The sequence below is a fragment of the Montipora foliosa genome, chromosome 3 (genome assembly GCF_036669935.1).
Source record: "Montipora foliosa isolate CH-2021 chromosome 3, ASM3666993v2, whole genome shotgun sequence".
Classification (NCBI taxonomy): Eukaryota; Metazoa; Cnidaria; class Anthozoa; order Scleractinia; family Acroporidae; genus Montipora; species Montipora foliosa.
In genome coordinates this window covers 21,794,941-21,817,440 of record NC_090871.1, presented here as the reverse complement: position 1 = coordinate 21,817,440, position 22,500 = coordinate 21,794,941, and the positions used below count along the sequence as shown (strand labels likewise).

At 40.1% G+C, this 22,500-nt stretch overlaps 2 protein-coding genes across 2 annotated transcripts in view; one reads left to right on the top strand and one right to left on the bottom strand.

Moving 5' to 3' along the window:
- The window catches only part of LOC137997061 (transmembrane protein 39A-like), an 18,635-nt gene extending 9,889 nt beyond the window's left edge, over nucleotides 1-8,746 (top strand). Inside the window, exons 5-8 of the mRNA XM_068842795.1 lie at nucleotides 1,449-1,773; nucleotides 2,679-2,863; nucleotides 3,786-3,906; nucleotides 6,309-8,746. Of these exons, the coding sequence (XP_068698896.1) occupies nucleotides 1,449-1,773; nucleotides 2,679-2,863; nucleotides 3,786-3,906; nucleotides 6,309-6,524 (847 nt within the window). The 3' untranslated portion in view covers nucleotides 6,525-8,746. The remainder of the gene's footprint in view (nucleotides 1-1,448; nucleotides 1,774-2,678; nucleotides 2,864-3,785; nucleotides 3,907-6,308) is intronic.
- Nucleotides 8,737-22,309, bottom strand: LOC137997060 (uncharacterized). Its single transcript, XM_068842794.1, has 8 exons — nucleotides 22,132-22,309; nucleotides 18,177-18,299; nucleotides 16,857-17,029; nucleotides 12,748-16,227; nucleotides 12,533-12,676; nucleotides 11,388-11,459; nucleotides 10,009-10,073; nucleotides 8,737-9,469 (listed from the first exon to the last, which is right to left on the bottom strand). The coding sequence occupies exons 1-8, from the start codon at nucleotides 22,149-22,151 to the stop codon at nucleotides 9,389-9,391; spliced, it is 4,158 nt and encodes a 1,385-aa protein (XP_068698895.1). The 5' UTR covers nucleotides 22,152-22,309; the 3' UTR covers nucleotides 8,737-9,388.
- Between the last annotated feature and the right edge of the window lie 191 nt (nucleotides 22,310-22,500).

The following is a 22,500-nucleotide window of genomic DNA, read 5'->3' as shown; positions in this document are numbered from 1 at the left end:
ACCAGAGCCGGACACGAGAACCCCTAAAAACACCAGCAGGTGGAAAAAAGAGGGGAACGTGTACCCCTAACAAGGCAGTCGTGCGACCCTCGGGGTTCTAGGGTATTCTAATTGAAAGACACTACTTACTATGTAAATGAACGCTATCATATACCGCCTAACGAAGGCATTAAACACTAACTCAGCTCGATAGGACAAAAAACGAGACAGGATTTGTGCACGCGGCAAAGGCTGACCGTAGAATGCCTCACTCGCTAAACGATCGCGTGACACTCCAAGCGCCTGCCGCTCACAACTAGGCCTCTGCTACGTGACAGCAAAATATCAATTTATGCTAATAAGGATTATCACATTTTCTGCGGACACCTCATTTTCCTCTACCGAGACCTTAAAAAGGAACGTAAAGTTGTTCTAGAGGGGCTCATCTACTGTTCAATGAGCGGGCGTCCTGCAGTAGAACAAGGGTATTTTTAGTGTCAGTTATTTAATTCGACAGTCAGCACTGTTGCAAACTATGTGCAACATACATTTTCGTACATGTACATCACTTAGTTCGTTTATTTTACAACTTCATTTTGCTTTAATTGATCGTTCATCCGTGCAGTCATTGGACAGATAGTTTGAGATTCAATAAATTAGTGAGCTTCAATCTCAATCTTGCCTGGTTAACCCAGCCGTTTTCTTTTCCGTGTGATGGTCAGTAAACCAGTTACATTATTAATGTGGTTGTTGTTAGATCGGTTGGTCAGTCAGTCAGTCAATCACTTTGTCTGTCAGTCAGTGAGCAAGTCACGCAATCATACATGCAGTCAGTAAGTAATGCATCTGCAGTTACTGGTTAATCCAGCCGTTTTCTTTTCCGTGTGATGGTCAGTAAACCAGTTACATTATTAATGTGGTTGTTGTTAGATCGGTTGGTCAGTCTGTCAGTCAGTCACTTTGTCTGTCAGTCAGTGAGTAAGTCACGCAATCATACATGCAGTCAGTAAGTAATGCATCTGCAGTTACTGGTTAATCCAGCCGTTTTTTCCGTGTGATGGTCAGTAAACCAGTTACATCATTAATGAGGTTGTTGTTGGATCGGTTGGTCAGTCTGTTAGTCAGTGAGTAAGTCACGCAATCATACATTCAGTCAATAAGTAACGCATCTGCAGTTACTTAGGCAGTCATGCCATCAATAAGTCATTGGCAAAGTCTGTTAAGTCAGTTGCCACTCACTCAATCAATCAATCAATCAATCAATCAATCAATCAATCAATCAATCAATCAATCAATCAATCAGGCAGTCGTTCGATCAATCAGTTATTCCCTTGGTCTTTCAGTCAGCCAGTCCTTTATTTATTAAGTCAACCAGTGTTCACTCTGTCACAGTCAGTTACATGTATCTAACCTAAATTCATCTTTTCAGTGTCTCATGTCCTGGTTTACGTTAATCATTTTTTTTCCAGGTTAGTTATGTACTTAGTTACCTTCGGTTTCACGTGGGATCCTCAAGGAAGTAAAGTCATGCTTAAATTAAGCCCGCATCTAGAACTCGGTCCATTGTCACAGCTCCAACTGCTACAAACAAGCCTACTTGACAAGGGAGTTATGGTGAATGGTAATGCCAAACAAGAACTCCCGGCCCCGCAACCTTGTTCATTGCCTCCTGATGCAGTACGCTACGAGACGGAGTGCCTTCGGACAGATTTTAACCTTCGAATCAAGCAAGTTCTATTTCAATCACTTCTATGTGCTTATTATGTTGGATTCATTCCAATGAAGTTTTCAGAGGTGAGATATTTTGTCGCAAACATTAAAAGTTCTACCTTGGAGAAGAGCATCCAAAGAATTTTTCAATCAAAAGCCTTCTCCAAATTGAGTGTCAGTGTTTTTTTTTCGTTTCGGCGAAACGAAGAAAAACTGTAACTTTTCGGACGTACTGTTTTGGGCAATCAATCAATCGATCGATCGATCGATCAATCAATTAACTAATCCGTCAATCAATCAATCAATCAATCAATCAATCAATCAATCAATCAATCAATCTATCTATCTATCTATCTATCTATCAATCAATCAATCAATCAATCAATCAATTAACCAATCAATAAATGAACTAATCCGGCAATCAATCAATCAATCAATCAATCAATCAATCAATCAGCAATCGGTCAATTAATTAATCAATAAACCAGTATCATCAGTACAATAGGGCAAAAACGCATCAAAAGATAGGAGTTTTCTATCGAAAACACATTGGAGTGGATTGGACCCGACACCAATGCAGTCGGTAGTTTTGTCTCGATGTATTATCCCGAAGGGTGTTTTTCAATTCAATGTACATTCAAAAAATGCCTCTGGTCGTTTACTTCAGCTTATGGCTTTTACTAAGACTGTTTTACACTTTTACCGTCTCGGAAGGCGAGGGTGGAAACGTATCGCAACTTTTATTTTTCGCAATGACACCAGAAGTGATTGCAAAAAACATCTTCATCCGCATTTTTTCTTGATATTTGCAGGATTATTTTAATCCTGTGCAGAATAGCTATGTGCGGGAGGCTCGTTTCATACAGTAGCTCCTTGCTCTATGCTGGTAGCATTGCAGAGCTACAGTACCTTCCCAGAATCCCCGTTCCGGTGTCACTGCATGGTTCCTTATAATAAACTCATTCATATTTTTTGGTTTCATTTAACAGCAACACCACGTGTATTACGACTTATGGTGGGCTTGCCAACACACTTTGTTTGTTTGGCTGAGTTCTCTTTTAATGCTTATGATGTTCATGATACCATTAAGTTATTGTGACGCCCTACACAAGTGTGCACTCCATCTTGGGGGATGGGAGAGGTATCCATGTGGGCATCGAGATACTCCGCATGTGTGAGTTTTCTATTGTTGTTGTTGTTCTTCTTTATGTGTCGATAACGTGTCGTGGGAAACATACATTTATGAAAGAGCAAAAGCAACGACTAAAGTAAGGGCTACTCGAATGTTATCTCAAATTTCTCGTCGTTGTAATAGACCACTTCGCAAAATACCATAATAATCTTTGTTTGTCCCCCCAAATTTTGCATAAGCATTGTTTCCAGTTTCTCTTGGGACTTACAATGATCCCAAGAGAAAACAAACACAATGCTTATGCAAAATTAGGGGGGACAAACAAAGATTATTATGGTATTTTCCGAAGCGGCCTATTGTCTGGGCTACTCGCCACGGTGCCTACTATTGTTACTGGACATACGATTTGCGCATCCCGAGATACCCGGATTTCCTTAGGGGGTTCTTATTAATACAGGGAAATTTTTGCCTGGTTCAAAACTATGCGGAAAAAGCAGAACTTAACAAGTGCTCGTGGTATCCAAAAAGAAAATTGGGGCTAACCATTCATTTATCAGAGATAATTAAGCTTCAATTTGGAAAGGAATACCATGCATTGCTATGTATTTTAAAGCTTTTTACAAATATTGTTGATAATTGATCTTCGAAAAATGCGTAGTTACCCCCAATTTTCTTTTTAGATTTCAGTAACACTTGTTAAGATCAGCTTTTCCCGCATATTCAGTGAAACTGCGCAAAAATATCTTTGAATTAGTAGGCACCGTCCTCAACCCAATTTTCCCAAGCAATTCAGCTGATATTGACCTACTTGCAGAGTTTTCTCGATAAAAGCTGTTCTTTGTACATACGCCAATATTTTATAGTTACAAGTGCGTATATGTTGAACTGAAAAAAGGCCTATTGGTACTTGTAATCTATAAGTCGCTATTGTAATCGAGTGTACGTTTTTTGTGTACTATACTAGATGGTCAGCGTTAACAGTATGGCCTCACGGGGTACTAGTGCGGCATGGTAAGCTTCTCTATCGTGCGCTTGGTATCCACAATGTAGCAATACCAGGAGACTCGCATCATGGAAGATTTTTTGTAAGTACGAAGATGCTTCAAAGATGCTACTTTTATTGAAGACTTGCGCCTACTTCGGGGACAAGGCAGTCTTTAAAGAAACCCTAGTGCAGCGTTGGTGGGAAAGTGAAACACAAAAATGGGTTTATTAACTCGGTTGATATGGTAAATTTACCCGGAGGGGAAGGGAGGGGGGGGGGGGGGGGGGCGTTTACTTGGGTCAATTTTTGCTGTTTATGTGCCGCTGGCCTCTCAGAAATCCTACCCCTTTATGGCCTATTTTATGACCGAGTATAGACCCCATCTTAGTCACTTTTGGGTGAATGTCATTTTAGCGACCTTTTAGTTCCTCTGACGAAGGGTTAACGCCTCCACCCCTTCCAATTTCCACTAATGGGGATGCGCCGCTGGATGGGGTCGTATTTTCAAGACTGGATTGACTATAATGATTGCATTTTCAACAGAGTTCCCGACAATTACCATAATGCAAATTGTCGGGATTTTGGGGGTAAGAATATTCTGGCTAGTGGGATTTCAAAATGAAAAGATTCGCGGTAAAAACAATCGACTTGTCGAATTACACGATTCCGTTTTGAAATTACAATTAATTGTTAAGCAGTTTGGTAAACAAAGTGACTAAGTTTATAGGGTCGTTAGCTAACCCCGAAAACGTCAGCTTTCAACCATTTTAACTGTAGTAGAAATAAAACGCACTCGGCAGAAATGAATATAGCGAACTCAATTCGCATTATAAAACATATGCAGTATTTTTAAAACTTGACTTTTCGTATGTAGCAACATACATCATCAGAAGTGACGGTTTAACTATCTGCATAAATTTAATTTGCTAAAAGATGAGAGAGAAGCGGTGGTAACTAGCTTATGGTAGAAGTTACAATGATAGCAAAATATTATATGACTACTGACTATCATATTGTGACAATAGGGCCGTTTATACGAGAGAAAATAAGCCGCGGCTTACTCTGGCCGCGGCGTACATAATACGCGAAAGGAACTATTTATACGAGTATAAACTCCAAGGCCAGGATAACCGCGGCTTGAGAAAGCCTTGAACGTAGATTTTGTACCATTTATACGGGGTGCTCGCGTCTTATGTGAGCCGCGGCTTATTTTCTCTCGTATAAACGGCCCTAATGTCCAAATATGGTCATAGCGCGCTCAATATTCGTCGTGCGTACTCAACAGATACCTGCGATATACGTAATTTTGTGTCGCGGAGAAAAGTGGTAGTTTTTCCAGCCTTTTTTCCCAATAAACGTAGAAAATTGTGCTTTGTCATCAATGTGTTGAATAATAAAACAACTATCCTGCTCAAGCTTGCGGAATATCGCCTGATTTCAGCCCACTCGGCCTATGGCCTCGTCGGCTAAGTATCAGGCGATATTCCGCGCGACTTCGCATGATAATTGTTAAATATTTTGCTACAATTGTAACTTTTACCATAAGCTAGTTAGCAGTACTTCTCTTTTGTCTTTTAGCTTTTTAAATTTATGGAGATAGTTAAACCGTCACTTCTGATTATGTATGTTGCTACATTACATACAAAACGTCAAGTTGTCAAAATACAGTATGTTTTATACAGCGAAGTTTGTTCGCTATGTTCATTTCCGCCGTGTGCGTTTTATGTCTACTAAAGTCAGCTTTCAGATTTCTTTACGGTGGTCAATCTACCATTAAACCCATCTCTGCTTGTTGATGGATAAGTCACCATCGAACAATATGGTGAGAATTCTCGACAGTTACGCAAACTGTCTGGAATTCTCCCAACTCCCCCTCGTGTTTAGATGAGACTATGTTAACACGGAAAAAGTCCTCTATTGCTTAAGGCCAGCGTTTTACCTGAAGTATGTTTTATACTTTGGATAGTGACTTATCCACTGAGTTAAGTTATACAGCCTTTGAAAAACCGGGGACTGAACTTGAGTTTTGTGCATGCAGATAGATGCATTAATCGTTTGTTCTCGCCTTCTCGGCGCTGTTTCCGACAACGAGGAACCTTAATGTACTGGGATTGGTCAAAATGAAAATCACTTTGAACGCGTTTTTGCTTAACACTAGCTGAACTCTCTTTAAATAATCGCCGCAATGTGTTTGTATCCTGGGCTTTGGAATTAAGAGATGAAGTGCGGGCCACGCTCCAGTTCACTTTTGGTTTTGGGTCTGTGCAATGTTTAGTTTGCTAACCTGTTCGTCGTTTTTTTTTTGAAAGTCCCAGAAAATATTAACATTTGTGAAACCGCGTATTCTAAGAAGCCGGTAGTTTTACATATAATGGTAAGTTCAAAATTTCATATGCGCGGTACTTTTCGTAAACGGGACCCGGGTGAGTTGCTTTCTTCGGTGTGACGTATGTGAGCATCATTTTATCAATCATCTTCGTTGTTTTTGTTTCTTTCCCGCAGTTTATGTTCGAATCCCCTTTGCGGCTCATAAACTGGATGGCTGCAGTACTTTTACTCCTAGTGTTATATCAACTGTTTATGGTCACGAGATCCCACTCCTGGCACCAGCTGCTTTCGGCCACGGGTCTCCTCACGTTCAACTACCTGACCCTCTACAGGCTCTTCCGTGACCGATGGGCACTCCAGGCGGTAGTGCAAGAGAGATCAGGGACGTGAGACCCTAAATGACCCTATTGAAGATCAGCGTGTTGATAGGGATGCGAATACTTTCAACGGACTTGGTGACTGCTTTAAGGGAACTGGTCAAAACTACTATACTCGAACAGGACCCACCTTTGGGGTAGGGGGATTCTCAAAGACACCACCTATCTTCGAACTTATCACATGAACATTACTGACAACATTTTATGGGCTTTTAAATTTGAGTTGACAAAGGAATATTCAACTAACAAAAGTCGGCATTACTAGACAAACAAAAAAAATGAGGTTTGAATCTCACTGTAATTTTTTACTGCTGGATAGAGGAGTGGCTATGCAATATAGACACCATCTTTTGACGTTAAGCAAGGGGTGGCGGTGCAGGCAGACACCACCATCTATTTTGTGCTTTGGTGGGTCCTGTTCGAATGTAGTAGTTTTGACCACTTCCCTATAAATGTAGTGTCGCGATTGTTTGTCGACTTAACGAGGAGCCAACCACTTTCAACGCTTCCAATTGACGCTCATATTAGAAGGATCGGCACCGCAGCGTTGTAGCGTGTATTGGCAATATTAGGGTGTCAAATGAAACACGAATTATTGCTGAACAAGATATAGTCATTATTGTGACGTAATATGTCTCCGTGGCAGCAGGCAAGCCCTGTAAAGACACCTTTTACTTTGCCTTTAGTTGCTTTTATCTCAAAAACGAATTAGGTGACCCCCATTTTTTATTTCTGAAAAGTACTACGAAGGGCATGATGAAACTTTCTGCAAAGTTTTAAAAATTTCTGTCCAGTGGATTCAGAGCCACCTTAATTTTATGATTTTTTAAAGGTAGCTCTGAATCCTCTTGCAAGAATTTGAAACTTTGCCAAATTTTCATCGTGGCCGTCCAAAACAATTTATTCACCTTACGATGGTTGAAAGTGGATATTCACACCACCATTCTTCACTTTGGGGAATATTTGCCTGAGGTTCATACGAAGACATCTGGGCCCGGTTGTTCAAAAGCCGATGAGCGCTAATCCCAGATTAAAAATTAACCAAGGAGTTTATTTCTCTACTCCCACATGCTGTGCAACGCTGATATTCGGCGAAACTTTACATTAGAAGAAGTCAATCTTGAAAAACAAAAATAGGCAAAAGAAACTTTTACCAAAAAGGTGAAAACATGAAGCCAAAGTTTATGCTAATGCTAGATTAAGTTAATCGGTTTTCGAACAACTGGGCCCAGCAAAAGGAAAGCCACGTCCGCATGAACAACTTTTATGTGGCAATTTTCACGTGAGAAAAATATTGATTTGCCCGTGCTGATGGACAGCAATTGACCTCTTTAGCTTGTACGTTTGTTTTCCCATTTCAGTCCACGTGATGTTCCCTAGGGGATTTTCCTTTTGTTTTTTCATAAGCTATGTATGTCCCCGTTATTGCTGCTTAAGGGGGATGGCACTTAACTACAGAAAAAGACAGTGGTTGCTAAGAGAGCTTTTTAGTTAAGAGCTCTACAAAAGTTGCATGAATTGTTCTTTGAAGTAATTTTTTCAGTGGAAATCCGACATCACTTCAATCAAAAGACGCATGCGCAACTAGTCACAGTCCTCTTCCATGCGTTTTAGTGAAAAACAGGCAAAAGCTTTCGGGAAACGAAAGGAGGAGGCGGTTTTTCGTAAACTGTAGCATAGAATTTCTTTCTGGACAAAAAAATGGAACTGATATTTTGAAAAGCGAATCAAAGGAGGGCCTTTGTTAGAATGTTCTCGTACTGTTGCGTTAACAATTTGTGAAAAAAAATAGTAAACTCGCTGAATTTTAAGGCATTTTCTTTTTTGATCACGTGATTTACAAAATATGGTTGTGAGTGGAACCAGACAAAGGTTCACTCAACCTTATTTGGTAAATCACGTGATAGAGCAACTGTAGAGTTAAAGTAATTCGAGAAATGACTATTTGAAGGGGTCCATGGCAACGGTTTGGGAGTTAAGAGCTACCCCCCTTAAGTTCCCTTATTTCTCGCATAAAATAGAGCGCACAGGCTTTTGCTTAAACCGCATTTGGACAAATCAGTTTCTCTTCCACGTATGGTTGCTTTTGAAGACGAGGCCTAAAGTTGCGGCTTTCACCTTATATTAGTCCTGACCAATCGCATTCCTGTCAGCAGCAACTACAGTAAAAGTTGGTGTTAACGGTTGAACAAGTAATTTATGAAATAGAAATAAAAAATTGAGTCATAGCGAGAAGCTGTTTCAGTTTGTTAACTCTATTCTTAAAAAAGTCTATCTTTATTTCATACCAGTTTATTTACATTTCTACAAGCAACAGCTGGACATGCGACCCGCACAATCTCAAAAAAGTTAACTTATGAGGTTATTCCTTCAAAGATCAATAAATAAATCCTCTCCCCGAAGTACCTTTGCACTCTGAACACGATAAAATATCTACAGTTTTGCGACAAACACTTCCTTTTATGGCAGTCACCTTGCCGAATCCCAAACACGGGTCTCACAGGTGATAAGGCGCTAACCGAAATTACCTCAAGACCAGACTACTTTTGGTCTAGTCTAGCCCAGTCACTTCTCAGTCAGTCGAGCTGCCCTCTTTATTCATGCAAGCGAGAGCCGAAGGGAGAGCATTTTCCCCGCGGCTCTTCGGCTCGCTTGCGTGAATGAAGTGAGCGGCTCGACTGACTTTGAAGGGACTGCTGGCAGTATAATTCTAGCCCAAATGTACAAGATGGCACATTGTATCGCTTCCTCGGGTTAATCTCCCCTCGTACATCATTTAACATTTGACTATCGCCCAGTCGGCATCACACTGGTCGAACCTGCCAGGAGTTGACCTCAAGGACCACTTCCCGTGTAAACAGGCGATCTGTCTGGTCGTCATCTCGTGTGCAACAGTTTGTTGTTAGATGTGTACGCTTTATTCTTTCCCTGCCTGGTTTGTGAGCTACCCTGACCTCTCTGCAATACAAATTCGATCAAGGGTTATCACTACCTGTCACAAACAAACCGAAACGGAGCGTAATTGGTCAGATTCAAATGCAGTCAATGTAAGGAGTTCTTGGACCTTTATAGATAGCGCGAAAGAGCACATTATACATTACTCGGGAGCACAGGAAAACACTTCTCACGTTTGATAATAGCCCATTTCCAAGTTGCTGCATGCCTCAGTTTCAAAGCGAGTCCTGGTGCACAACCATTCCAACGGAAATGAGTTGCGTATTCTTATGCAAATCAAACTCATTTCCCTTACAATAGTTGAGCACCAAGACAAACAGAAACTTGGAAATGGCTTATTATGCTGCCGTTTCCTAACATGTTTCACACTTCGGCGAAGAAAAAGAGTTCAGTACGCACAATATAATTATACAGAAAAACAAACGAACAGTGCGTGAGATTTTCGCCGCCAACGTTTATTGGCGGTGCCTCACCATTGTACATGTAATATTTCCGACAAGTGCAGACGAAACAAGAGACATATGTCAACAAATTTCCGGCACCTTTCGGCCTCCAGCGTCAGTCATTCTGGATTTCTGTGAAATCGCCTTGGTGACTTCTTCCTGGGCTGTAGGCCAAAAACCAAATTTAACATCAGACTCAAAGGTAATAAATCCCCAAATAAAAGTTATTACTTGTTTCTGTCATATAAATCTCAAATACGGACGCACCTGTTTCTAAAGGGAAATTTGCGTTTGAAAATAGCCAGGCCTTTTCACTGTAAAAGATTTCAGTCTCAACCGTCAGTTAAAAAGAAGTAACCAGAAATTCCTCTTCCCGCCATAAAAATGCCTTTTTAAAGCACCTTGAAAATGGCACACGCGCGAAAATGAAATACCAGTCCGTGGTTCATACCGTAGCTCAGGCTGCTTCGAAAACTCATTAATAATTCATGAGCCTAGCAGCCTATCAAAACACCGATAAAACGTCACGTGTATGAGCTTTATATCCTGATAAAACACTCCTCGTTAGTATTCTTTATATAAATAATACTGTTATGGCATAGCTTGTCTTTCTGATATGCTAATATTCTCCTCACAATTTGAATGGACTGGAATGGTCTTGAAACCGTTCAACAAACTCGCAACACGTGTGTTATAATCGGGTCTAAAAAACAGATAAAACACTGCTGCTCGTCTTTTAAATATCACATAAAGTCAACATGTTTTATTTTTAATCAAGGGCGATATGAAGCAATCCTTTTCCTCCCACAAGAATCACTCACAGATTTACTCTATCCAACGCCAGACTATCTTCCCCGTCAGTGGCGGTGCCCTTAGAAGCTAGAGTTAACTTTTTAATTTTTTGTTTTTGTTTTCTGTCCAAGGGCCTGGCGTTTAAACAACTTCAAACATTGTTTGATGAGCAAACATGCTGAAATTGAAGTGAGTGGGGAAATGGTTAAAGCAAGTCTGACCTAACTCAGACATCAAACCCCAAAGCCAGAGAACTATGGGTCACAAACACGTGGATACAAGTGGCTGACCAAGTGTGGTACGCATGCGCGCGCCAAACATGTTTGATACGGCTGTCCAAACGAACAAAACTTTCCGCATCAAACACGAGAACAAAAAGAAATGTTTTAAGTTGTTTGATGGCCTTCAAATTTTATCGAACACGATCAAACAGTACCAAACAAGGTTGCCAAACAGTAAAATGTTTGATCACTATAAACAATTTTTGATGTTGTTTGGCCAGGCCCTAAGGGTACTTACCCACGCAATTAATAGATAGGATTTGTGGCGAGGGAAGTAAGAATAGAAACCTACTGACGTCAAGCAAAGCTGATTTTGGAATTGAAACTCAACAACTTGAAGACAGAGTGAGAGAAAATGACTTCTATATACAGACAAAAAAGATCTTCAAACAACTAAATTGTTACCTCTTAGTCTTTCATTCAGACGATCCAAAGATTGCAGCAACCTCTGCTCCTCTAATGAAATAGCACTTGGACCTAAAACGCATCAATGGAATACATAATTTTCATACATGTAATTAAGAAAAAAAGAGTAAACCAATGGCCGTTGTCACACTAGAGACGGATTATCCGTCTGCTACATTTTCCGTCTTGGTATGAGTTCCAGACAGATAAACTGTTTGAATCTTTCCCGTCTCGAATTCACATTTGACGGATCGAACACGGATTTTTTTCTCAGGCGCAACTTTAGACGCCATGTTTTCCTTCCCAGAACTCAGTGCGCTCTTTCTAGTTCCAGGCTTTTCAGGGCAAAATAAGATGACTTAATCCGTCCTGATGTGAATTCAAAACGAATCATCCGTCTTTTATAGACGGATAAAAATAGACGCATTATCCGCCTAAAATGATCACCGTTCCGTTTTCACACTAAGACGGATTATCCGCGCTGGACGGATAGCCCGTCTTTGACGGATTATCCGTCTCTAGTGTGTAAACGGCCATTGAAACAAATAATAATCTTCCAAACCTACCGCGCCATGGGTATATTAAAACTCAGCAACAAACATAAAACGTAAGTAAAGTAAAATAGTCCGGGTGAGTATAGTCCTGGCAAGGACACGTACACACCTTAGACCGATAGACGAAATGCATTAATCACTGTTTAGTCTTCACAGCCAATTACATCTAGGCTCAACTGACACCGTCACAGTCGAACAATAACATCACGAATAAGTTGACCAATGACATCTACGACCAGAGTTTTTATAGTGTCTACCGACGTTACACAAATTACTTGACTCTAACTTCCACTCGGGTTCATCTCAAACAGTCCTTCTCAGGCCTGGTATGGCTACACTCACCCTGACGATCGTACTTTACTTAATTAATTATGACTCCTGGGTTCAAACCATTTCCGATTTTACACACAAAATAGTATAATGGTCATGTCACGTTCAGGTCACATTCGTGTCACATTCGTGTCACAGTCCTGATACAGTTGTGGGACGGTCGTGTTGAACTCGTGCAGAGGTCAAGTGGTCATACTCTCTAGCTGCAATAGGGGTATCCGTATTAGCAGTCATATTGTCTGTGAAACGCGTTTGTCTAACCTATTCTACCGGCCATCACAGCTTGGTGCGGCTGGTGGGATGATGTCTCCGAAACATTGTCCTGCTGTTTGTGGAGCATTGCCTTTTCTGAGGCCTTCATCACTGCTTGCATTTCAACGGGAGACAATGGCTGTGAGCTTCCAACTGCAACAAAAAGAACAGATGTAACAGGACAAGTGACCGCTAAAATGATGGCTTGGGCAAACTTGTCTCACCTCTTGTAGACATCGAAGCACTTGGTCCAGTCTGACATGCTACAGGGTTATATTCGTGCTGCCTCGGCAGCGGTGGTCTCCCATTTTGACCATGAGCGTTTTTCTGAAGCCTTCTGCTTCGGGATACACGGTGCTGCAACAAGGGTGACCTCTTTGCTGACAGACTGTCCGAAGAGCTATCTCGCCGTAGCACCTCATGGGAGCCGTATCGACGCAGTCCTCCAAGAGTGCTACCAGCGCCTTGAGCTGGCACCCCAAGGAGGCGTTTTCCGCGCATAGTCTGACTGTTGGTCACATTTTGAGGTGGGGGGTTATTTTGATGGAATTCTTGTTGCATTGAGCTAGAACACGTACTGGAACGTCGCACATCCACTTGGTTGACACACGAGTCGGAACCCACGGACTTTGTACTGCCTCCGTGAAGGTATGATCGTACATGTGCCCACAAGTGGTTGATCTCATCATCTGTTGGTGTTTTGTCAAGAGATGCAAACTTACTACAGTCATCGTTTTCACTTTCATTAGAATTCATTCCATTTGCCTGGAAGAATTCTTCTCGCTCTTGAATTACGGTGGCAGCACTTATGGGATGACCAGAAGTTGATGTTGCATATTCTTGTCTTCTCTTATCGACAGAGAATCGCTGATTTATGCCAGGGGCATGAAGAGGGTTTTTCGAACTGTCTGTGACTTGACTTGTTGCTTTAATTTTGTTGGGATATCCATCAAAAGCTACTTGGTAGTAGCCGTTTGAGACACTACCCCTCTCAGAGGCGTTATTAGGTCTGCTTCCTCCTGATGCAATCAGTTGATGATCAGTATCGCTTAGCAGCCCCATCCCTGTGTTGTCTTCCACTCGTCTCATTGTATACGAGCCAGCACTTTGGGAGTCAATGCCATGAGCAGTTACAGCTCCAGTGACCCCTGCAGGATGTCTTCCCGGTCTTGACCCAGATACGTGGTGGTAGCTGTCATTGTTCACCTTCAAACCTTTTTGGAAACCTTCCTCGCCGCGTGCAACAACGTTCACGTTCCCATCTGCCGGGGATCTTCCAGCTCGTGATCCAGCTGATCCCACTCGAGGACGATGCACTCTTCGACTGATAGCCTCTTGTTTTGATGCATGATTCTCAACCACTTCATCCTCTGGATTAGACCCATCAATAGCCGTTGAGCTGAGTCGAGATGAGAACTTTCTCTTATCATCACTAAAGTCTACCTTCAACGAGTTTATAATCCTTTGATGCTGTTCTTCGGCTGCCGTGTGCCTTGCTCTCATAGTCATCATTTCCATGTTACGCTTGATGCCTTCAATGATACCGTCAAAATCTTCTTCTCTCTCTTTGTCGCCACTCTCTGGTCGTTTAGGCCGATTCCTTCCCAATTCTGAATGTGGAGGAGACGAACTTTGCCTATCCATTTGATTGTTATTAGAAATTTTGCTAATCTTCCCGGACTGCCCGCGGCTTGATACTGCAGAATTGTTGTACAGTCCCTTTCGTGAGTTAACAGTGGTTTGCTTTCTGTGGAAACTGCTTGGATGCACCCGCCCTCTGGCAGTCTTTTTCGTGGCTGGAGGTCTTGGAATCAAAGATCTTGTAGACTTCGGGCTTGATGAAGTGGATGCATTTGATGAGGGAGAAGCTGAATGCTTTGGTCTGGATACATTATTATTGGTCTTCTTTTTCTTATTACCTGTTGTTTCACCTTCCAACGGTCCTGCGATGTCAAAACCTTTTCCATTGAATGAATGACCTTGATCTTCAAGTTCGGGCGACACCATTATTTTGGATGTTGCTCCTTGAGATTCAGTTACCTGCTTATCTTCATGAGGATTACCTCTTCCAGTAAGTGGAAGAGGCTGGCTGTCCATCTCTTGTTCTTCTTGCCCGGTCTCATGCATCCTCACCAAGCGATCTCCAACGCTAGTGTAAAAAGGGTATGGGAAATTCTGGTGAAACGTTCCCTGAAAAGGTGTCTGCAAAGTATTGTACAGATTTGTACAGTGGTGGTCAAAATGTGGAACAGTGACTAATGCAGAGGGTGCACTAGAGTGAGTTGGCTGATAAAACTCGAAACCAGATGTGACTGGAAAATCGCTTTTCATCCAGCCTGGCTTGGTTTGGGTAGGCTCCCCTTTTATGTCTTTAATGGGTCCACGATCAAGCACCTCATCACCTTTTTCTCGTAGAACACCACTAGGAGGTGCTGAGTCAGTTAGTAACTCTCTTGTATTGTTTTCTGATGCCCTTCGAGTGTACTTTTCAAAAGAATCCTTCAGTTCATGTGGACCAATCGTCCAAGTTACGGACACGTTTTCTTTCATATAATTCTCTTCATTTTGGCGTTCCATATCATCCGCATCTTTTTCATCCAAGCTGTCCCTGACTAACTCTAAGCTGTCATCAAGCTCTTGGTCACCCACAACCTCAATTTGCTCTTCCGTGAATGACATTTCGTTTCCAACACTACCTTGTCCCAAGGAAAGCTCTGCTTTAATTGCTTGAGATGGAAGGTTATTGTCAATAGCAACAGGCTTTGGTTTTCGCTGATCATAGTTAATAACAGTGGCAACAACTGGACCCTTCCCAAAGTTATCAACAGTTGTGGTATGACTGTGACTTGTACTGATACCTACTTGCTCAGTACCTGTTTGCTTCACGGATGGAATCCCTGCAAATTGGTTTCCCTTTTGGTTTACCCCTGGCTGTGCTGAAGCTGAAACAGAGCCGGAAGATGGTGTCTTGTAGTGGTTGTTTAAATTTCGAGAATACAACATAGTATACACCTTAGTACTTTGCTTTTCCTCTGTGACCAGTTTCCCAGTCACTCCATCGTCAAACTCTATGCTGTCAGAAAAAGTGACCCTTCTCTTACCAGCAGACTTAGCGTTGTCCCGACCACCTTTAGCCATTATGCCGTTAACAAATTGATCAGATTCTTTTCCTCTTCCTGGAAATTCATCCAAACTGTCTAAGCTTGTGACACTACCCCCTGGTGATTCCCTTCCCATTATGCAAGGCAGGGCACCTTCAGGGGCACCTTTTTGCAACTCATCACTGATAAAAGCAAGCTTTGGTCCACTCCTAGCGATGGCATCAGCTCGCAACTTTTCTTGCTCTGCTACGTTCAGTGTGTCAGCAATTGGGGCATTGTCCGTTATTTCACCCATTCCTCCAACAACTGCGCAGGCATCATATTGCACTGCACTTGCACGTGAGCCATACGGATCGAAAGCTGGATGTACGGAATAAAGTTTTCCTTCATTTCTTGAATCATTCATGGAAAACAAAGGACCATGGTATGGGTTTTGAAAGTTGTAATTTCCTGGCATCTCATCCCTCCACGTCTTTGGTGCAGCCTGTTCTTGGGGAGCTAGTTGGTTTGGTGCAGTAGCAAAATGTGGCACTTGTTTTCCATTTTTAATTTCTATTGTATGGTTTCTGACTATATAAAGACCATTGCGAACTGGAATTGGCTCTGAAACAGGATGATAGTTCAATAATTAATTTAAAAAAAATGATTTATACTCCATTCACACTAACATGAGAACAGGCACATCAAAATGTAGGACTGGCTTTTACATGAGATTCAGGTGAGTTTCAATAAATGCTTTGATCTGTGCTAAATTTGTAGTGGACATTAAACTCAAAATATTTTTTTTAAAAAGAAAACAAGTTGAAACCGTGTTCAACTTAATACGTTCAAAACACGGTTAAGGTTTTGTGTGAACAGGGTATAAGTCATGTCGTTCTTGTGCTTTACTATAAAAAAGGACCTGGTAGATACATGTATGTTGACTTTCTTGCCTGGTGCCTTGGACACAATGGCCATGAATTGCACTTCCTTTGTCATTTTTTTTCTTCACATCTACAGTGTCTGTATATTTTGCTTTCATTTTGTTAAAAACCGCTAAACGCTCCACACAAAATGCTCCTTCTTCCCGCTAAATCGATGAATAAGCTGTAGTGTCACGCAAAGAAAGAGGAATCCAACACATGTGCTAATATAACCAAACCACTGACAACAATTGACTGTAGTCGCTCCTAGTTGTTAACTCAGTTGAAGTGCATTTACATGTAACCTCATTATACTGTAACTGGTTTTACCTTTTTCAGTAGCATGTTTTGCATTGTCCTGTTGTATCAGCGTTTTCTTCTGCAATGTGTCTTTCTGGAATCGTTGAGTCACCTCCTGTTGTTCCTGTTTTCTCTTGGCTAACACTTCCTTTCTTACTTTCTCTTCATTGTCCTGCTGCTCTTGTTTTCTTTCTTCAATGGCTCTAAAAAGAGATCATTATATTCAAAAAGAAATTCAGAGTACTCTAACAAGAGCGAAAGTACATGTACCCAACAGCAGTAACCAGCAGGATGTGTCACATCGATGAAAACAGTTACATGTAATAAAATTATAGAATATACTAGCCTGAACAAAGCACTTGCCTGAATTTATGTGGAGAAGAGAACCACAGCTTATTAGGTCAGTTTTCAACATACAGTAGTTATAACACAAAACAAAGACACAGAAATACAAGAAGAGAGGGGCCCTTTCCAATCACATTGAATACCCTACCTAGCAGTACACGTAAAAAACTACTGGGCAGTATAATCCACAACAAGAACTATATACAGTAACTCTTAGGTGACATACAGTGTTATATGTATCTAGACCTTCACTCAACAAAATGAGCATTGTGATTGATTGATTCTTGGTCACGTGCCCCTGATCAAATGTATCCGACTGGGATACAATTCCGCACTTTTTGCCCGCTCCGGATGTTTTGCTTTGATTGTTGAAGGAAAAGTCTAAATATAGAACAAAGCACCTAATGTCTGGTCCCTCTGGAAACTAGTTAGCTTTGTTTTCCCTTGAGTCCTGATGTTTCCCTTGAACTTCGCCTCAGGAAACATCAGGAATCTTGGGAAGACAAAAACTTACTGTTTCCCTTGGGACCATAAATTAAGTGTATATTATTACACTGTACACAACAATGTAATTATGCAAATCAGGAAACATTTAACATTTTCAGTCTGAAAAAATATGCAGAACGCTTATCACCTGAACCTAAAAACCCAGTTGAAAGTATTCAGAACAGTGACCACAAAAATGCCACCTTACCCCTTCAACCAGACAATACGACTAACCCACAGAACTCCTGGCAACTGTAAATGATGCAAGAAATCATCATCGCAATGTGAGCTCTAGAGAAATAACATTTTTTTGTGAAATGTCTTGAAAAAATGTCCCTAATAACTTTAGCCAGGCATTCTGGCTTACATAAATGTACATGACTTTGTACATTGATTTCTTGAAGGTCACATGTGGATTACTTTCAGAGTATGCTTTTGATGTGTCTAAAGAAAATTACATGTAACTCAACAACTCTTTCATTTCTTTCAACTGACTTACAAAAGATATTGGACTCTTACTTTCTTCTGCGATTTGTCTCTTTTGATAGCTCCTTGGCTCTGTCACTTTTTTCCTTCACAAATTCCTTCCTTTCATCTTTAAGCTTATCAAGTTGCTCTTGATGGATGATCTTGAACTTTTCACTGCACAGATGTTAAGGAAAGTGTACAATAAACATTCAATGAACTGATTAAGTGTGCATATTTTCACCTGCACTCTGTAAGGGAGCTCATCCATTGTTATTTCTTGGACATGTGTACTTCAAGACCCTAGAACACTCACCTACCCCAAGTGTGGCAAGGTTTCAACAGAAGCAACCACCAGTATGACTTGATTGTGAGCTTAAGTTTGACACAAGAGTTTCCAATCTTAAAGCATTTTATGACCCCAAAAATCTACAATCTGTAACTCAATCCCACGTTTACTCTCTACCATGGCATAACAAAATCTTCTTACCAAGTGATTGACTAAAGCAAGTGACCTTAATTTTAAAAAGTCATTTGGCAACAACACATGTCCAGGTGAACTCAGAGTTTGTGTTGGATTATAACCCTGAAGGTTTTTCTCTGGCTATTGATTCAGTAAAACAAAACCAAAAAACCAACAAATTACAGTGAATTCTAACCTGTACATGTACATTGCAATGTTCTAATAAAAATTCTACTCTAAATAATGACTGTTTAACTCAAGAGTCAGCAGAAATCTTGACTGAAAAATTAGACTATAGTTTTCTACAAGTAAAAAAATAAAGAAAGAGAGAAACATTCACCAATCCCCTATTGACTGCAGTTGTAGAAGGAGGATAATTTACAAATTCAGTAGCCACACATACATCTACATCTACATGTACCATACTTCACAATGCCATTATTTTAAACTTCAGCATCCACTTTCATATACACTGTAAAACATCTTTTTTACTTTCATGAGAAACTGTCAAATGACTAGAATCAAAAAGAAACATTTCACTTACATGTAAGAAGGAAAGCATTAACAAAACAAATCAACCACAATATTAGTCTCTTGACAAAAGGCAAATGAACATAATTTGTTCTTCCCGAAATGAAACAGGACTACATGTAATATCATTAAATTGTCTGTACATGTATTAAAGCATTACTTAGATCTTTCAGATTTAAGGGGTTTACAGTAAATGATACCAGGTTTTATCAATATTTACACGTATATTTTTTAAACGGATTATTGCAAAAGCTGTAAAAGGTAGCAAACAGCACTGTATACCAATGTGTTTGATATCTTTTTCGTTAAATGTTTGCAGCTGCCATACTTTTGTTCTGTCAATTTCAAAACTGGATTCTCCTATCACACAACTTTGATCATTCTTTCTTTCTTTTCTTTTTTTTTTCCATCTTGGTTAGCCATCAATCGGGTTGTGTTGTACCTCAATAAAGAAGCTTCAGGATTGGACAAAAGAACAATACAACGAACAAAGGTAACAATGGATTTAGCACACAAAACAATAGGAAGTATGGCACTATACAGCCAATTAAATGTAGTGTTAAACAAGAGGTACGACCCTACCCAATCAATCACTTGACAACACTTACATGTAGGGTGTGTTTGATTGACCCTATTCTGGAATAAAACTGTATGCCTGGCATTTTGAAGCAACAAGGATACTAAAGATAGTATTATGTTTAAGATGTCATGTTAACCCATTCATCCCTAAACCGGCCTAAACCGACCATACTTAGTATTTTACTCTGTCTAACGCCAGACGATTTTACTTGTCAATGGAGAACCCCCAGGAGTCAATGGGTTAAAAGGTGTTTGACAATTTTAATGTGAATCTCTGTAAAAATGAAGGATTTCTAACTTCTATTCCATGGATGTATTCCTATTCAGGAACATGGTCAATCAAACGCATACCTAGAAACTACTGTTTTGTCCTTTACGCTGATTAATGTGGAACAATAATAAACTGTATGTAACAAGAATTGATTCTTCATCTGACTTCTACACAGGGTTCTCCCTAGTTTTCAGCGCAACAGGTATGGCACCCTTTTAAACCGGTAAAGCAATTAGTTAATGTTGGACGTTCTGCAAAGGATAAGCAACTTCTGAGCGATTGCAGGCAGTAATAAGTGCTCTTACAAGCGGTAGATTTTACCGGTTACCGCCTGATAAGGAGAACCCTGCTTCTACAACTGGTGCCTAATAAAATTGAATTAGAAAGATAGATAACAGTTACTTACTGCTTGACAAAAATTGTTCAATGAAAAGTGGCAAAATTATGTTTACCTACAATGTATGTTTATCAATATTTAGCACTTGATGTATTCTTGCAAATGCAGGTACATTGCATGTAATCTGCATTATTTTTATTTTTTTGTAATTTTGGTAAATTTTGACAATAGTTTAAAGGCATGGAGAAAAATTATACATTTTTCTGTTAAATAACAAATCTAAAACATCAGCAAACATGTATTTAAATATTTGATTAAAAGGAAGGAACTCATTTACATAATTCATTAAGTTTATTTTTAAAAAGACAACCAAGCCACAATTAAAGATAAAAAGACCACATTTTCTTGTTAATACATTGGTATACAAAATCCTCCCTTATTCTGAATTCAATCATGACTATGTATTTGGAAAGGAAGTTTTAAGTCATATACAGTAGACACAATTCAACACTGTGCTAGGTTGTAGTCTTTGTCAGCTTGCAAAAAAATTACACCTGCCTTCAAACAAAAGCTTCAGCAGTTGGCTCAGACAGCAAATGGCAAATAACTTATTGTTGGTTTAGAGTCCTAAAGTGTGACGTCTTAAAAAATTAAATTTGTGACATGGGATTTTTCAGGGTATTAAGAAAGAAAAGGCCTACTCACCAAAAATTAGAATTTCAGGGCAAAATGTCTTTGAAGTATTAGCCCAGTTATGCTTTGATGACTCCATACAAATCATTCTCAATTTGAGGCAGTTCATAACATTAAGAACCAAGTGAAATTTAGAACGATTTTATGGAGTCATCAGAGCAAAACTGGATTAGTATCTTTGAGACAATTTGCCCCACAACGCTAGTTTTTCGCAACTACTGTAGGACTTTCAGATGTTGTTCTTTCACAATATCCCAAAAATCTCAAAAAATTTAATATTTATGATGTCACCACTTTAGAACTCCATACTCGTTTGCCCATTGTAAATCAGGTTTACTAACCAGATTACAAAAACCATGCCCAAATGTAGCCTGAAGAAGCATTTAGGTGGTTACTAATAGTCTTTGCCATTACTTTCAACTGTTTTATTACAGTTTGGTATCACTCACACATGAACAGTCTGCATGGCAGAGAGTAGACTTCATGTGGGAGACTGACCCCTTCTTGCGCAGTCTATCAAGCACAATGCATTGAATACGTCTGAAAAAAAAATTGGCTACCAGAAATGTAGAGGTGAAATGTTAGGATTATAGTAAATCAACAGCAAGATAAAAATATAGGCAGGAGAAATGACCTTTTCTTCACTTGCACTAGAGTGTTTAGGCAGAAGAGGGACTATGCCACACAGGCATAGCAGAAAAAGCAGTTTCTCTCAAGATCTCCCTTGTTGGTAACACGAAAATATTCGCATGAAATCGAGTCGTGACATTTAGATTTATGCAATTACACAAAATCATTATTACTATGAACAAGGCAATTATTGTCCCTTACTGACGTCCCTGGAAATATGAAGAATCTTGTTTTTGATAGTAATAAGCTTACTAATAGTACGTAACTTACATCTGTGTAGTATAAGACCAGCAGTCGATTAAAAGAAAAGCTGAAATCTTTCCTCCTAACTAGATAAACCTTTCACGACGACACAGAGCAATTAATAAATCTCATACTTAAACATGTCGTAACATGGTTATTGATATAAAAATAAGCCTCTGGCTGAAACCTTACATTAAAAAATAAGCCCAAATAAGTTTATCGACAACTTTGATTTAAGTACTTGCATGTTCACAAAGGATACGAATAGGCGCCTTTTAACATGCTACATCCTCATATAATGCAATTCAAGCCTTCCACAAGGATTCTGTTTTTCTTCGATTCCATATAAACGTCTTGATTCCCTTTCACACACAGGCTAACAAGCGGTGACTTATAGCAACATCGGCCATGTTTCTCATGCGATGGCAACAAGAACCGGTGATGCTACTCGCAAAGATCTTCGGGTACACCCGCCCCAGTTCCTTCACTCCCTCTGAATATGACCGTCAGCGCACAGGTAGACGTGTTCGTGGATATGAAACGAAGAGAATCTATGAGGGTTATGAATAAAGCTCTGAAAATTGCACATCTAAATCACATCTCGGTCTGAATATCCCATAAAGTTAAATGA

Excerpts from the sequence above, each read along its gene's own strand:
- LOC137997060 (XM_068842794.1), bottom strand. The coding sequence starts at position 22,151 with ATGTTAAAAGGCGCCTATTC. Across the intron at positions 12,677-12,747 it reads TGCTTCGATGTCTACAAGAG|TTGGAAGCTCACAGCCATTG; the intron begins GTGAGACAAGTT and ends TTTTTGTTGCAG. Across the intron at positions 9,470-10,008 it reads CTGACGCTGGAGGCCGAAAG|AGAGGTCAGGGTAGCTCACA; the intron begins GTGCCGGAAATT and ends TTTGTATTGCAG.